The following is a 16328-nucleotide window of genomic DNA, read 5'->3' as shown; positions in this document are numbered from 1 at the left end:
GTAATGTAGCTTGAAGTAAGGCTTGATGTTTGTAAGCGGATGGGCGGTCGGAACGCGGCATTTTTTGCGTTTTTGTTTGTTTGTTTTTTCGCGTGTTTCTTTTGCCAACCGGAATGTCGAAGGTTTTTGATCACGCGTTACCCATTTTGAATTGAGAACTCCCAATTGTAATGTACGATAGGGTTGGCATAACTTGAAGTATATTCATTTTTAGTTTTATATCGAGTCTTCTAGTCTATTGGTTGTTGAATTTTGTATTGTTTAATTTTTTTTTTTTTCATTGACACGATTTCATATGATAATTACTGTAATATGATTATGAAATTAACGCGATCGGTTGGCAGTTTAAACGTTTCCACCCCCCGTTTGCGCTCCAATTGATCATCTCTTCTATGTGTGATTGTGAGAAAAAAAAAAGCATGTGTTACCATTTACTTTGTAAGAGCTATTTTTACAAATTAATTTTACGCTTAGTTATAAATGAAATTGTCGAGCTAAGCTAAACTGACTTCGTTGAAACCGTTATACAATATTTTGTTTGTAATTTTTCAACGCAAAGCATGCGTTGTTTTTGATGAATACTGCGCGTCGAACAACGTGCTAAATTACTTGTACTGATTCAAAATTTTTTGTACAACATACAGCTGAAATAATAAATTCCTCTGTAGGATACATGCATCCTACGCTTTCCCTACAATGACAATCAAAAATGACACGTGCTATAGTATCCGAAAAGGTCCTTTGAACTGGCTATGTTAAAAGAAATTTACAAGGTGTATTTTGGTACAATTCTCTGTCCAACACATACTGTGTTTTTACACCAGCTGTGTCAAGGTCTGGTGTTGTAATGTAAATCCACGTTGTTCATTGTTGATTAGTTGCTGTCGGCAATGGAGCTGGTGGGTCGCCTGATGGTAAGCACTACCACCGGCCATGAACATTTGGAGAGGCGTAAGCTCGATCGCAGACCTTACGCCTCTACAAATGGATTGCCGACTATAAATTGGATAGTGATTAGATTAAAGATTTTTGTTTGTTCACCGTTCGTTTGACAGCTAATTTGAGACTTAAAAACACTGAATCGCAAAACCGGACCTCTGTACGTTTGCGATGCGAGTAAACGATTCAATGAACACGATGCACACATACGTATGTTTTACACAGCACACTAGTATAATACAGCTGGTGCAAACGGCTTGGATGTTTTATCTGATATGCGTTGGTCTGGGGTAGATATGGCGTCTTAAATCAGTATTACTTCCAGTGTGAGAAAGCTATGGCGCCTGACGTGAATAGATCTGCCATTTTTCCAGACTGGAATTGGTAATGTTTGAAGACGGTAAACCCCCCCCCTTCCCCTGATCCCAGAAATCTTGATGGCGTCAGACTGTAGTTTTTTGTTTTGATTCGTTTTCGTTTGTCTCATTTATTAGGTACGTTAAATATCTGAAAGTAAATAAGTTATTGATAACTTCAACCGCCGCACGGTTTAAGTGTATACATATTTTAATTCGCGATAAGCGCTGAAATTCTTTTATTCAATTGGACACTGGCTTCATGGTATTGGTATTATTAAACTATGAGCGGGAGATGACTTTATACTTCTCTAATTAGCACTAAAATTGTTTCATAACTGTCAAAAAAATCTTTTATTTCTGTAATAACTTGAGGTTAATTTAAATCTACCGTGTCGAAAAGGTTTCTTGTTATCTCCGCGTCTACTATCTGTATGCGTTTACTTGGGCCTTCGTAATTAATGCTTAAGTAAATAATTGTAATATATTTATATAACAGTAATAATAGTATGACACGCGGCGATCTAGAGATTGCGTCAAATTTGATCTGCCGCTGTGTTTTAATGTGCATTGACGCATTATAATAACCCTAGACTCGCATTCGTTCGCCTATCGGAAGGCCGTCGAAAAATCACCTAGGTCGTCGGCGTCGTGTGAAACGCTCAATGGAATAAACACCCTATTTCGTGGCAATAAGGTTCAAAGTCTATTGTATTGACACTTGACAAAACTCTGCCCATTCATTGCACGCGCGGGCGGAGCTGCGCCGCGGACGACTGTCGAGTCTGGTCGTGTATTCGTGCGTCGATGTGAATATTATGCAATAATAAATTTTTTAAAAAATTCGTGCCTATATCGATGTTTACGAGATTTTTATATTTACACCGATATTCTTAGATTTATTAGAATAAGGTAAGCGTAGTTTAGCAGCAACACGGGTGTTTCGATTTTTGACGAATGATATTTGACACGCGGGCTGGTTTTAGTGTCGTGCTGACGGCGCGATGACCGCGGTCGGTGCTGATTGCCGAAACGTATAAAACCTCTATGCACACGCTGGTACTTTCTTCGTTGTTGTTATTCCATTTTTTCTATAGTGGGGAACTCTGGCATAGATACCCCTGGCCTCGCGGGGGAGTTTTGTCGGATTCCAACCGACTAAAACCCCACTGTGTTCCGTCGAGCCGCATTGGTGAAGGGGCCACGGGTGCTTGTTGGAATTCGTCCGTCACATGCGCCGATACTTACGCCTTATGGAAACTAAAGACTAACGGACTTTAAACGCGATTTATTCGTTATATACGATGTTAAATGTTACATCTTTGCCATTTGAACATAATGAAAATAGATCGCGTTTTAAATCCGTTAAAAAGTATTTAATTTCCAAACGTACAACACTCGCGTAAAATCAAACACGAGAAAATACCACTTCGCGTTTTTCTCGAACAACAATCCACACTTCATGGAGGTTCATACGTTTCAGTCGTTAGCGCCGACGCTCAGCGCGCCGCCGACAGCGCGACACTAAAACCAGTCGGATAAACAGAATAGATGCCACAAACCATAATGTGCCTCAGATACGATAAGTGCGTGTAGCGTCGGTTCGTCGACGGCTGTAGGTTGACGCGTCGCTGTCCAAAGTGTAATGACCTAATAATCCCCTGCCCGTAGCTGACCAAAGTATTATAATATTTATATTGTGTCAAATATCAAACGTGTCAAATTTGTGTCTATAGCGATTTGAAAAGGTTTCGACCGTTTAATTAAGTGTCCTATTCTGATGTACGAGCTATATAATTGAAAATTTTGATAAAAAAACCATACAGTAGTAGTGAAAGAGAAAATAAACATCCATCAATATCCATAGCTACAAACTTACGTTTATAATATTAGTAGGATAGATTGATTTCGAGAATTCAAAAAAGTTGAAGCCCCATATAGATATTGCAATGGAATGTACGGATTATCATAACCGTGTTGCTTCCTTATATATAATTAGAATAAACAGTACTCTATGTAGCATCATAGACTGACTGTATTAGCCTGTATTAAACAATTAAGAAAAAATACCGGACCCGCGGTTTGTACGTGGTGTGGAACATATGTTGTTAGATTCGAAATAGCTTCATATATTCAGATGTTATAACCGAGTTATCTTGAAGAGTCGTATAATTGATTCCGTTATGTTATACAGTATCTAATGTATGCTTGATATTTGAATATCACATCGTTCCCTCTAAATGCGATAGCCTTTTAAACACATCCAATGCCTTATCGATACCGTATTCGCTATAGGAGCCTTGTACATTGCTGTTGTGGAAGGATTCTAGTCTAGTATAAATAATGTTGGTATACATGAAGGTGTTAGGAGTTAATGTGGAGATGAAATAAGTTTCGAGAAAATGGATTGTCAAATTTGTGATGACAGAATGGATTGTTAGATATGTGATGAAAGATGAAATATAATGGGGGGGTGGAGGGGGGTGAATGAAGGTAGGGATATGGAAGGCCACCTTGACGTTTAATTGTAATTCCAGTGTGGGAAATAGAGCTGCCTGTGCAGCTCCGTCACTTTTCTACACACTGGAAACACTCCTGCGTTTAGACGTCATGGTACCAAGCAACAGCGGGCAAATTGAATCCTTCCATAGAATTGAACGTTATAGAATGCGAATAATAATGTAAAGAAAATAACTATTCAAAAAGCAAATATTCATTAGAAATTAAGCAATTTTTTCAACTTACCCGTAAGCTATGAATATATTTATATTATATTTATAACATATAGATAGATTATTATGTAGATGTTAAACCATTATATACTTTTATAAAAACATTTAAACATTGTTAAATATACAATACGTGATTAAACATTTACATCGGCTAGCATGATCGCCTATATTATATCTCATTTAGTCTATGATAAAAAAGTGTTTATAATATCGCTAAGTTTTACCCCTTGGAAAGTGACACACGAAAGGTTCAAATTTAATATTGATTAGTTATTAGTAAAAGTAGCCTTATTAAGTGACATTCTGAAGCCTGTTTAGATGGAAGCAATTGCCTAGCTATTATTATTAACTCATGGATTATAGCCTAGTTACTATAGTAGTACAAGGGTCTATTGACGCCGTGGATGACACGGATGATGGCGGGGGAAGCGTGGGGATGCGTTTCCGATGCTAAGCAACTGACTTGACTCTTTTTGTCTCGAGAATTGAGGACGAAGCCGCTCAGATGATTTTTTAGTTTTTCTGAAACTAATTTTCATCGGAGACTGGCGACGAAGTCATGAATGCGTAGTAGGTAGGATACATACATACAGGTTTACATTACAATGTGGCGGCGTTAGATCCGAATAACATCCACGCGCCAAAAGACCCCTGTAGATCACCAAATAGGCTGGCTACCAAATAGTATGTCAGTTTCATAGTTTTCTAAAGTCACATGGCGCGTGCGTTGTACGAAAACGTAGTGTTTTGTTCTTCAGAATTCTAATTTACTTGAAAGGGACGAAGCGTGGAATCCGAGTTAAAAAGTTTTTTTGTGTAACATTCTGAAATCGAATATTTTGACCGCTCATGTTTGCAGTTTAATGTATACTTTTACATGTGGTCAGCAGTGATTACAAAATTATGATTTTTAATGTTGTTTTGCATTGCATACTAAATAGATGTGTTGATAAACGTGCGGCGGAATTTGCGAAAGAAAAACTTAGGTATCCGACTCACGTTAAGACGGTAACGTTTTTTGAGGGGGGGGATATTTGAAAAAACAGTGATTCTCGGGATGCCGGACAGTAATAACTTAAACTGATCTTACCGTATGCGTGAGATGAAGGAAAGCCAGATAGACTGATGCCGTAACGCGTTACGTAACGAACCGGTTTAACGCCAAATAGAAGTTATCAGTTCATTATCTATTATTATGTATTAAAAATAAGCAAAAGACGCTATGTCAGGATTTCTGGGCAGACTTATACACGTTCGGATGGTAATAATTTTCTGTTGGATAATTGTGAACGGAACTTGAAAAATGGTTAAAGTAAAGAATATTAAAGAATCTTTAACTCCCTGGGCCTTTAAATACTAGAGAATTATCGGGTTTATTTGCTTCAATTGATTCAGTTTTTCACATGATATCAAAATAAACCGATTAGAAACATGATACGTTCGTTGTTAAGTGATAATGAGATACAATGTATCGTTAGAATTAAAATCTTTACACGATCACCATAGAAGGTCAAATAAATGCAAAAAGGTCGCTAAATACGCTATGCGTTATCCCGTCTACCAACGCCAATACAAGTCAAACTGTCAAAGTCAAATAACACAAACCAATTTGACACGTTTGACGTTGGAATTTGCCCAATGTCTTGCCATTTTTGAAGTTCGTCGAATTTGTAATTGTCATTTGAAGTTTTATTTTTTTTTGTTTAACCATAATAAAGCAAAGAAGATTATGTCATTTACAACTATTATTTTGAGTGCAATGAATTATTATAATTCTAATTTTAGTATTCTAAATGTAGATTATTATAATTTTGTAAGGAATTTTAATTGTAATGGATTAAGTGAAGTACTTATATAAGATCGCATCGGATCGAATAGGGATTGATATGTTTGGCTTTTCAATATAATATTATACATTTGCAATCGTCATACTGATGTTTTCTTGTGGCCCTTTTTTCGTTTTTTTTTTCTTCCATCCAGTTTATGTGTGAGCGATACTGTTTTTCGTTCTTACCCCATTAAAACTTCTGTCGTTCTCAATGTGAATGAAACTTTAGAGGCATTCACAGAGAATTGATTAGAGAGAGTCAGGAGATCGCGGTGTTGTCTGTCTCTTTCTTTTGATCGTATTGAATGTCGAATCGTTCTGGTATGTTACATTTTCATGCATGCGCATACGCGGGTATATTGGCAGATGGGTGCCGCGATCGGATCGGATGACGGATGATTCACCTTCACGACCAATGATATTTCCGTCGTGTATACCTTCGATCATTAATAACAATTGGTTAAAGAATCTGAGATAGAAAATGTCCTCACCGAATTATGTCCACCCGGGGTGGCGATTTGGTAATTTTTAAATAGGACTTTAACTCATGTGAATAAGGTTGAATTTATTATATGTATTGGATTGGACAAGTTTGGTCCTGGTACGTTTTAGTGATGACACCTTAAAGTAATGGTAATAAGGTTGATTTTACTTCAACTTTGGTTTTTTCTATATAAATTTTGACAAACACAATAATTGTGCACGGATAAAGATTGTCTATCAACGTACGTAGTAGTTTTTAATGATCGAAGTGTATAGAATTGACATTATGGTTATATTATAATTAACTGTATTGTTATTAATGCAGTAGAGTTTATTTGTTTTAAGTAGCCTATACAGTAAGAAAATATGTAATCGAAAAATCTAAATTTATTAGAAAGAAAGAAAGAAACATTTATTTGATTCGACAAAATTACAATTAAAAAAAACAATAAACTTAATACAAAACAATACAATAATGAACATTATTATAATCTGTATTCTAACATTTTTGTCTATTTGTCACGCAACACTGTGGAAGCTAAGGTAATGAGCTAAGGTATTTAGAATGTATTGATTGATGCATGTTTTTTTTTTGTATTTTTTTTTTTGGCCCCGAATCTTTTGGCGCGTTTTTCACATATTCGGTGTGATTGAGGCTATGTTGTTGGTTTTTTTTTTTTCATACGTAGATCTGTATGTGTAGAGTTTAATAAGCAATATTTATTTGTAATTTTTTATTGTTATTCAGGATTTGATTTTAAGTTTCTGGATTGTTTTCAATGGTGCATTCTTTCATTTCAGCGTCATTATTTCATAGATTTATTTTTTATCTGTACCGTCATTTCTGTTTAATTGCACTCATGTCAAATCCATTGGCATATTACATATTGACGTATCAAGGTTTCATAGATTTGTTTTTTTGTTATTTTTGATTTACCTATGAAGAATTTTTTAATTTACTTCGGTTTTTTTTATGTTTGTACATTTCATGCAATTGCATAATTGTTTTTATTCAATTCTTGTCCTTTACAATTCCACGTGTCTAGGTTACTTTGGTCTTTTTAAGACACGAAGAAATATGAAATAGAAAATTTGTTTTTTTTTTTTTTATTTTTCTACTATTAACTTATTACAAGTATTTAGTTAAAGTAGTGATTATATTTCAACTTATTGATGTAACTTGAGTTTTAGTTTAATATAAGTTATAAAAATATAAATATAATATCGTACACACCTTCGCCTTAATTTGTCTATGGCGTGATTTATAGAGTCTGTGGTGTCGATGGTGACTAATATAGTCTGTGGTCCGCAGGTCTCCTCCGCTACAAGGTGGACTTCCAATCTATGCAGCTGGACGACGAAGAGATAGACAATCTGTATGATATTGACGATTATTAGACTATATTTTAATTATAACTGTTAATATTGCAAGTCGCATCACTAGAGGTGCATCACTACACGACCTCGAACTAATGAGACTTATCCATGATTTTAGGATAAGTTATTTCCGGGCAACACAGGTGGAGTTCTTTTTTAATAATATAATAAATGATAAAGGAGTTATTGTTAACTGTTTTTGAATCACGTATGCTCGTATCTCCGTCCCATTTGGTTATGACTAATAGAAATTTATATATCTTCGGTGTAGTTGGCTAGTCTCTGTAATAACCGGCCGCCATAGACGGAATCTTTGAACAATTTTAATATTTTACCAACATCCTGTACATGTAAATAACGTATTTTTTTTTTTCAAAATTATAACGTTTTTTTTTTCGTTAATCTGTGGAATAGTGAAAACTTTATAAAATCTCTCGTAGGTCTCTGGATGATGTTAATTAGAAACCATTTCATAAATACTTCAATGGATTTCTAGTTGCGAACAATACGTTTTTTTTTTTAATTTCTCTAGTTTAATTTTAGTAATTAATTTTAGGAAAAGTCTGTTTAAAATTAATTGAGTATTTTTATTTTAAATTATGTTGTATAACCAATATTATAATGTGATTATTTTTTTTTATTTTATGTGTTTATTTTAAATGCACTTAGAACGTGAATACCTTTTATCGTTAGTTGCGTAAAGGGATCGTGGGTGACCTAGGTTTTATGGTAAAGCCTAAGAAATACTGAGTAGGAAGAAATATATACTGCCCATATATCCCATTCGGGGACTTAGTGGGGTTATATGTAAAAAGAAGATGTAATATGATATAAAATAATTATTGTTAAACTAACATAACCCAACTTAAGCACGTCTCAAAGTTGAGTGGCGATTAAGTATCTGGAATAATCAAAGAGGTTCCCCGTTTCCTTCCCTGTCCATTCCTTCTTACCAGTTATCAATCCTTTCCTAATCCCCTTCCCCTTAAAAGCGGGCAGTGCATCCGCAGAGGCACTACCTATGTGAATGTTCATGGTGATCGCTTACCATCAGGCGAACCACCAGCTCAGGTGCCCGATTATGACATAAAAAAAATATTTATTATTCAATGTTTCAACTATGTATTGTTTGTTAGCGGTTTACGACGGAATATGCTGACCGTACTGAAGTTTGGTGCAAGTCGAAAGGTAAATAGTGTTCTATATGCGATAGACAAGGACAGACTGCGAAGACTTGTTTTATATCAATTTAATTTGTCGGTAATTTTTGAGTATATATTATTATAATTTTTTTTTTTTTTTCATTTTCCGTTTGGCTTGGCCTTAACACCTCTAGTGATGTGACAACACGTGAACGTATTATCGATTGGGCGATCGGGCGAATGCGATAGGGTTGTATCTACGTGGACGATGAATATATAGCACATATGTAATCGGTTGTTAAATTTCCTATTTTGTAATACGCTCTATTATTTCACGACGAAGGTTTTTATTTGTGCTCCACTGTTGGTTGAATTCGCGCTCAAATAAATATTATACAAAACTGTTTGATGTTGTTTCATTTACTGTTATTTTGCGACGCGTATACTGTTATAGTACCCTATATCATTTAACTAGCTGCCGCCAGCGGCTTTGCTCGCCTGGAATTAGGATAGGAACTTACAAATGATTTAGTGACTGTCTGTACCTGTTTAATCCCAATGGATAAAAAGTATCCTATCATCCAAGTCGGCTCATACCCTGTCTGTATATCAAATTTTATCTAAATCCGTTCAGTTTATTTTGTATCCGTTCAGTATATGTTTTTTATAAAATTTAGTAAGCATCGTTTGAGTCCGTTTGGACGATATTGGTAACTAACGTTGCGACACGAGAATTTTATATATATATATATATATATATATATATATATATATATATATAAATAAAACGAAGTGACTAAAGCACACGCTATAATGACTGCCTTCTTGGTACAGTGGTTAACGCGTGAGCGTAGAACCGAGGGGTCCTGGGTTTAATTCCCGGTGGGGACGCAAAAAACAAATGTCTGTCTGGCAGGACACAGAAGGCTGATCACCTACTTGTCCGTAAAGAGAATCGATCAGTGAAACAGATGTGTATCATCTGCTCCATACCCCAGCAGGGGACACGGGACTTCACTTTACAAGCTATAATGATAGAATTTATTAAATTGTCTCACCTGCTCTTATACAGAGTATACTTTAGGTAATTATTTAATCCTGGTGATCCGAACCATGATAATAAGATAAATAAATGAAATTATTGCATTGTAACCGATCTTTAATAAGTGTACAGAGTTTGAATTAAAACTCTCCTTAAAGTGGGTCAAAATCGAGTAAATATACAGGCTTATGTAAGGGTGTTACTAATAAAACTACATAGTATAAAACAAAGTCGCTTTCTCTGTTTTGGTGGGATTTTATTTAATGGATAGTGATTCAAGAGGAAGGTGTATATGTAATATTATAACTATTAAACTACTCCGAATTTAACGCCTGCGAAGCCGCGGGCAAAAGCAAGTAGATTATATATAGAAATCAAAATCAACATAGCCGTTCTTGGCGTTTAAGTTCGGCCCAGCGATCTTCGCAACGCCAAAAACATTTTGTATGAAACATTTACCTCTTTTATTTTTTGAACCTTCCCTGGACTCTTATGAATACATAGTATATAGAATACATACTAACGAACAGTAATTGAATTTTAAGTAAGATAAGATATAAAGCGTTATTTATACGGATCCCCTCTGAGTCGCGAGTCCGGCTCGCAGTAGGCTATTAGTGTCCTATGGCGCCTGGTTATATAACATAAAACATAGATAATACATCCGCAAAATTAACTTCAATAATCACGTGGCTCACCACGGTATAGCTTTCCAAATGACAAAGCCATGTGAAAGGAAATACAATGATTTAAATATCGAACATTTTTAATTCTTCATTTCCGTTTGCGTTCACTTGAGGTTTTTTTGCGAGTGATATTATTGTTTTGATCAGTTCTTTTTATTTACGCGCTTCTGTTAGCGGCACCTGTATGTTTATGTACATGTAAGCAACTTGTTTAGACACGCACGTTCCTACATCTCTGGCGTCGTATATCCTACTATCCTATCCTACTAATCCTACTAATATAAATGCGAAAGTTTTTAAGGATATGTGTGTGCTTGTTGCTCTTTCACGCAATAACTACTGAACCGATTGCAATGAAATTTGGTACGTAGACAGCTGGACAACTGGAATAACATATAGGCAACTTTTATCCCGATATTCCTATGGGATACGGACTTACACGGGGCGCAGCTAGTAGCAGCTTATAAACGCGAGTTGAGAAAATATGCAAGTAAGGATGAATGGATGCATTTATGTATTTGTTACTCTTTCACGCGAAAACAACTTATCGTATCTGTAGGAAATTCGGTACAGAGATAGATTTTAGTCTGGATTAGCACATAGGCTACTTTTAACACGGATACCACGCGAGGCTGTGTAAGCCCCTGCTTTATAGTCATCAAAATTGGTTAACCCAGTCGAAGTTCTAAAGTAACAAATAAAAAATAAACAATCGAATTGTGATTTTCTGAAGTCGGTTGAAAATATACGTAAAATACCTAATACCAGTTATAAATAGAATCAACCTTCGGCGTTATGAAATAAAAATAAAACAATTATTTATGTAATTTCGTAAAAAAAAAACAAAACATTATTTTATGCGATTGTTTAATGTGACTAAAAAACTTACTGACGCAATCCGCTTTAACGAAAGTCTAGTTTTTTGGCAGTCAGGGACGTATATTGTTAGTAGTTCAACGGTTTGTTGCATATGTCGCAGCCATCTGGTTAAATCAGCTGTTTCATTAATATCCTTTTTTTTAACGAAGAGGAAGTCCTTCAAAGATACTCAAGCATTGGGGGAAAAGTGGAGCTTGTGGGATTTCTACCCACTAAAACCTCCTCGGCGGCCAAACTCAATGCACTAATGCCGGGATCCTGGTATCTCCTATGGAACGCACCAGGATTTTTATTAATATCCTGGCTTTTTTTTATTGTGTGATAGGGAAGCGCTTGACTACCATCTCGCCTGCTAGTAAGCGTAGATGTAGTCTAAGATGAAGCGCGCTTCCCTAGAAGGTACCTGTTCACTCTTCTTTTGAAGATTGAAGATCCCAGATTATATCCGTCCGGGAACATAGACTCAGGAAGCATGTTCCAGGCTCTTGCGGTTCGAATAAAGAATGTAAAGTCGAACCGCTTAGTCCGGGTACATGGAACATCCACCATAAAGCAGTGCCTAGAGTCTGTGCGCCTCGACGACCGATGGAAGAATGGGGATGGCGGAATCAAGTTGTGTAATTCCGCAGCGCACTTTCCAAAGTGTATCCGATAAAAGACCGATAAGCTAGCCACTCTACGGCGATGAGCGAGGCTCTGTAGTCTTTTGCCTATCAGATCATCGTCGTTTATGAGCTTCTTAGCACGCCCCTCTCGCCTTAAGCGTCTCCAGCTGATATTTGGCAGAACCATCCCAGAGGTGAGAACAGTATTCCAAGCACGACCGGACTTGTGCTTGGTAGAGATAACTTTTTGTGAAAGTCATGGTGTAAGAATTAAATGGTAGATTGTTGATATCTTACATATGTTTCTGTCTTTATTTTCTTTAAGAGTAATTTGGCTTACCGCCCGCGGATTCGCACGCGTTAAATTCGGAGTGGTTTATAGATGTTACTATACATATAAAACTTCCTTTTGAATAACTTTATGTATTAAAAAAAAACCTACAAAAAGGCGCGGGAAGCGACTTTGCTTTATAGTTTATACTATGTAGTGATAAAATACAAACCAAACGATTTCTGTTCATTGAATATTTTATTTAAAGTATAATAACTTTTTTGTCTCTCTGTTTGTATTTACGTGAATTAAGTAAAAACCACTGGGCAGATTTGAAAGAAATTTTAAATGGCCGTAGACCAATAAATATTACGTTGTAACTTATAGGCTTTTATTAAAATTAAATTAAGGGTGACTCCTATAAATGTGGTGATGAACATTTATGAGTCATTGGATGGGTTTTTAAAATGAAATAGAGGTTTCTAAATAGACAAAAAAGGGCCATACGCTCTTTATAAAATTTATGTGCTCGGGACTCATTAAGAGATCTTTTAATAGTAGTGGTGTCCTTACTGTGCCGTCTCAGTATATATTTAATAATAACAATTTACACGTACACAATAACATCGACTTGCATACAAAAGTAGGTGATAGACATAGTTATGACACGAGGAACAGAAATAAAATTGAATAGAAATATACAATATACAATAGAATTATTCATAGTATTAAATCGTTTAGTTTAGTTGTAGTGCTAAATTCAAAAATTATATTATAAATGTATTAGTTCAGAGATCCTACTACAGTATTAATGAATATATGTAAGATGTCGTTTAAGAACCACAGGACAGTTCTTTGGCATCATTGTTATGTACATGTTACATATTATGAAGAATTAAAATGTAAAATAGATATTATTTTAAAAGAGCAACTGCAGAGTTTCTTGCCAGCTCTTTTCTTTAGAAACCGATGGTAAATGTTATAACAGTGTAATATGACGATTCAAAGGTGCTTCTATAGGAATTCTAGTTGTATGAATAAATGCTTTAGTATAATATTGACATTTTCCTGAATGATGAAATATACAGATGAAATATACTTGATGAAATATACACACCTAAAGTCATTACAAATTATACCTACAATTTCATCTCCTTAATCCACAAAGTAGGTACTTATAGTCCACAATAGCGAAGCCGCGTACGGTAAGTTAGTGCATTGTAAAATCATACGAATCGAATACCTTTCGAGGGGTTTCGTTAAAAACGCTGAGATGCGTAAATTTTATGCAATTTTATACATACCTATACTATATATAAAATTCTATTAGAATCTTGCGGCTTCCCCCCGAAGAGCCAAAGAGGAAAAGAGCGAAAAAATAACGGTTTATAACTGTCCCAGTATTTTTTTATGCTATAAGCGGGCAACTGAGCTGGTGGATCACCTGATGGTGAGTGATCACCACCGCGCATAAACATTTGCGGAGGTAGTGCCTCTGGGAAAGAGCTGGCCTCTTTTTAGGGGAAAGGGATAGGGAAAGGATTATCGAGTGGAAAGAAGGAATGGACTGGGTAAGGATTTTCGATTCTCTTACTAAGCGTACGAAACACAATAGCAAGCTATTATTTCACGGTTTTCTGTGGGGGTGTGGTACTTCCCCGGTGCGAGCTGGCCCAATTCGTGCCGAAGCATGCTCGACTACCACCTTCCAAACTCCGACAAATTTCACCACACACTTCCATTTCCCGTTTGAATTCCGGAAAAACTATCCCATGTATTTCTCGGGTCTCAAACTATATCTGTACGATATTCCATCTAAATCTGTTCAGTTCATTTCAGCTCGCAGAACAGACGGACAATCAAACAGTAAATGTAAAATATTTATAAATTCAATAAGGTTATATTTGGCTCATTGATTTTATCTTTAAGATTGACATCGAATGATATTTCGCAACATCGAGAAATAATTTAAGATATGTAAATAATACAGAGATTTAAACTTAAAGATTTTAATACGTAAGTGGAATACGGCCTGAACCCTCATAGGCTTGAGTCTCAGCAACGGGAACATGTATGGGATGATGATGATGATGATTAAAGAAAATTATACTCAATGTGTTTTATTTCGATAAATATTAACGTACTATATTTCCGTTTGGGCTTCACCCTTGTAGTGAAAAGAAGAGACACTTCTAGAATTTAACCTGTTTACTGTGGGTTTTCGGGATGAAAAATATTCTATGTCCCTTCACGGGTGTGAAATTATGTCTGTACCAAGTTTCATCTAAAACGGTCGAGGCGTGAGGCAGGGACAAATAGAGTTACTTTCGTATATATAATACTAGTAACAATAACAATTTTTTATTTTTGATAATTTATTATTTATTGCTATAAAACAAAACTACAAACAAACTGATTATAATTACTAATTCAACAATTGGCGGTCTTATCGCTATTAAGATTTATTTTCAATTTCGATTTCTTTCAGACAATCGGAACGGAGCTAGCTAGAGGAGAGAAGTAAGGCAGAGCATAAATATAATACGAAGGATTAAATGATACTGTGAATAATGTATAATTTCTCATGTAAATTAATACTAGTAGATAAAATATATATTTAAAATAGTATACAAAGAACTAATTAAAGCCATAAAATAAATATACAAAGGGTTAATAAATAAGTTTTCATGAAGAATTCGTTTTATGAAATTCTAAATCTAGCAAGCAATATCTTTCACGCGCACTGCCGCATGGTTTCATAAGCTATTGAATTTTTGTCTTCTCTCAGGATACGTAAATGAATAAGCGATCTTCTATTTTAGATGGTCCAATTAGTTGTCCGTTGACTCCCCGAATTGAGGTTTTCTTCTTTCTTTTTCTTAAGTGGCAATTCCCGATCCCACCGGGGAGGGAGCCTGCCAATGTTTTTTTTATGTCGCCTGATGGTAAGCACTACCACCGCCCATGAACATTTGGAGAGACATAAGGTCCATTGTAGACTTTACGCCTCTATAAATGGATTGCCGACTTTAAATTGAGAAGGGATTAAGAAAGGATTGGCGAGAGGAATAAAGGAAAGGACTGGGAAATGGGCAAGGAATAGGATATGGGCCTCCGGCTCCCCCACTCACCGAACGAAACACAGCAAAATGCTATTTCACGCTGGTGTTCTGTGGGGGTGTGGTATTTCCCCGGTGCGAGCTGGCCCAATCCATGCTGAAGCGTGCTCGACTACCAACGAAACGTCAAGTTGTTTGATGGTCACGTGGGGTGAGTTTTTCTAAGATTCAGGATCGACAACCGCCTTCAAATTGGCAGAGCTAGACCAAATAAAAACAGGACCACATGGGGTACTTATAATCCTGAATCAAAATTGACAAAAATATAAAATAAAAATCACTAAAATGCGCTTTATTTTAAGTAAACAACTGAAATATAGGAAATAGTTGGTGCTAGATTAAAAATGACTAAAGGTGTTTTTAAATTTCAAAAACACTGTTTTTACCGTAGAAACTTACTGTACTGTTTACAGTAGAAAATGTTATCTGTCACGAGCTTCAATGGATAATACATATACTTTTTTGTTAGCTAATAATTAAGTACATATTATACTTCTTTGTCAGGTATATATAATAACATAATGAGGCGAGGCACTTTAGTGAATCAAATAAATAATTTGATTTGAATTACCGATAAGATAACATCTAGACCAGGATCTCTCATAGATAAGTCTCATTTAAAAATCGTCCTAACGATTTTATTTATTCGTATTGATACCATTTATGTGTTAATTTTTAACCGACTTTAAAAAGTTTATTTGTGTTTTAATGTGGATCGATTTTCAATCAAAAAAAGAAAAATCCTACTTATATTATAAAAGCGATAGTTTGTAAGGATGTGTGTGTTTGTTACTCTTTCACACAAAAAATACTGAACCGATTGCAATGAAATTTGGAATGTTGACAGCTGGATAACTGAAATAAAAATA

The 16328-nt window shown here is 35.5% G+C and overlaps 1 protein-coding gene across 1 annotated transcript in view; it reads left to right on the top strand.

Moving 5' to 3' along the window:
- LOC119838949 (eukaryotic peptide chain release factor subunit 1) overlaps nt 1–8111 on the top strand; it is a 23631-nt gene extending 15520 nt beyond the window's left edge. Inside the window, exon 9 of the mRNA XM_038365101.1 lies at nt 7651–8111. Coding sequence (XP_038221029.1) covers nt 7651–7736 — 86 coding nt within the window. The 3' untranslated portion in view covers nt 7737–8111. The remainder of the gene's footprint in view (nt 1–7650) is intronic.
- The last annotated feature ends 8217 nt before the right edge of the window (nt 8112–16328 follow it).

The sequence above is a fragment of the Zerene cesonia genome, unplaced genomic scaffold (assembly GCF_012273895.1).
Source record: "Zerene cesonia ecotype Mississippi unplaced genomic scaffold, Zerene_cesonia_1.1 Zces_u006, whole genome shotgun sequence".
Lineage (NCBI taxonomy): Eukaryota > Metazoa > Arthropoda > Insecta > Lepidoptera > Pieridae > Zerene > Zerene cesonia.
This window is presented reverse-complemented; position numbering and strand designations above follow the sequence as displayed.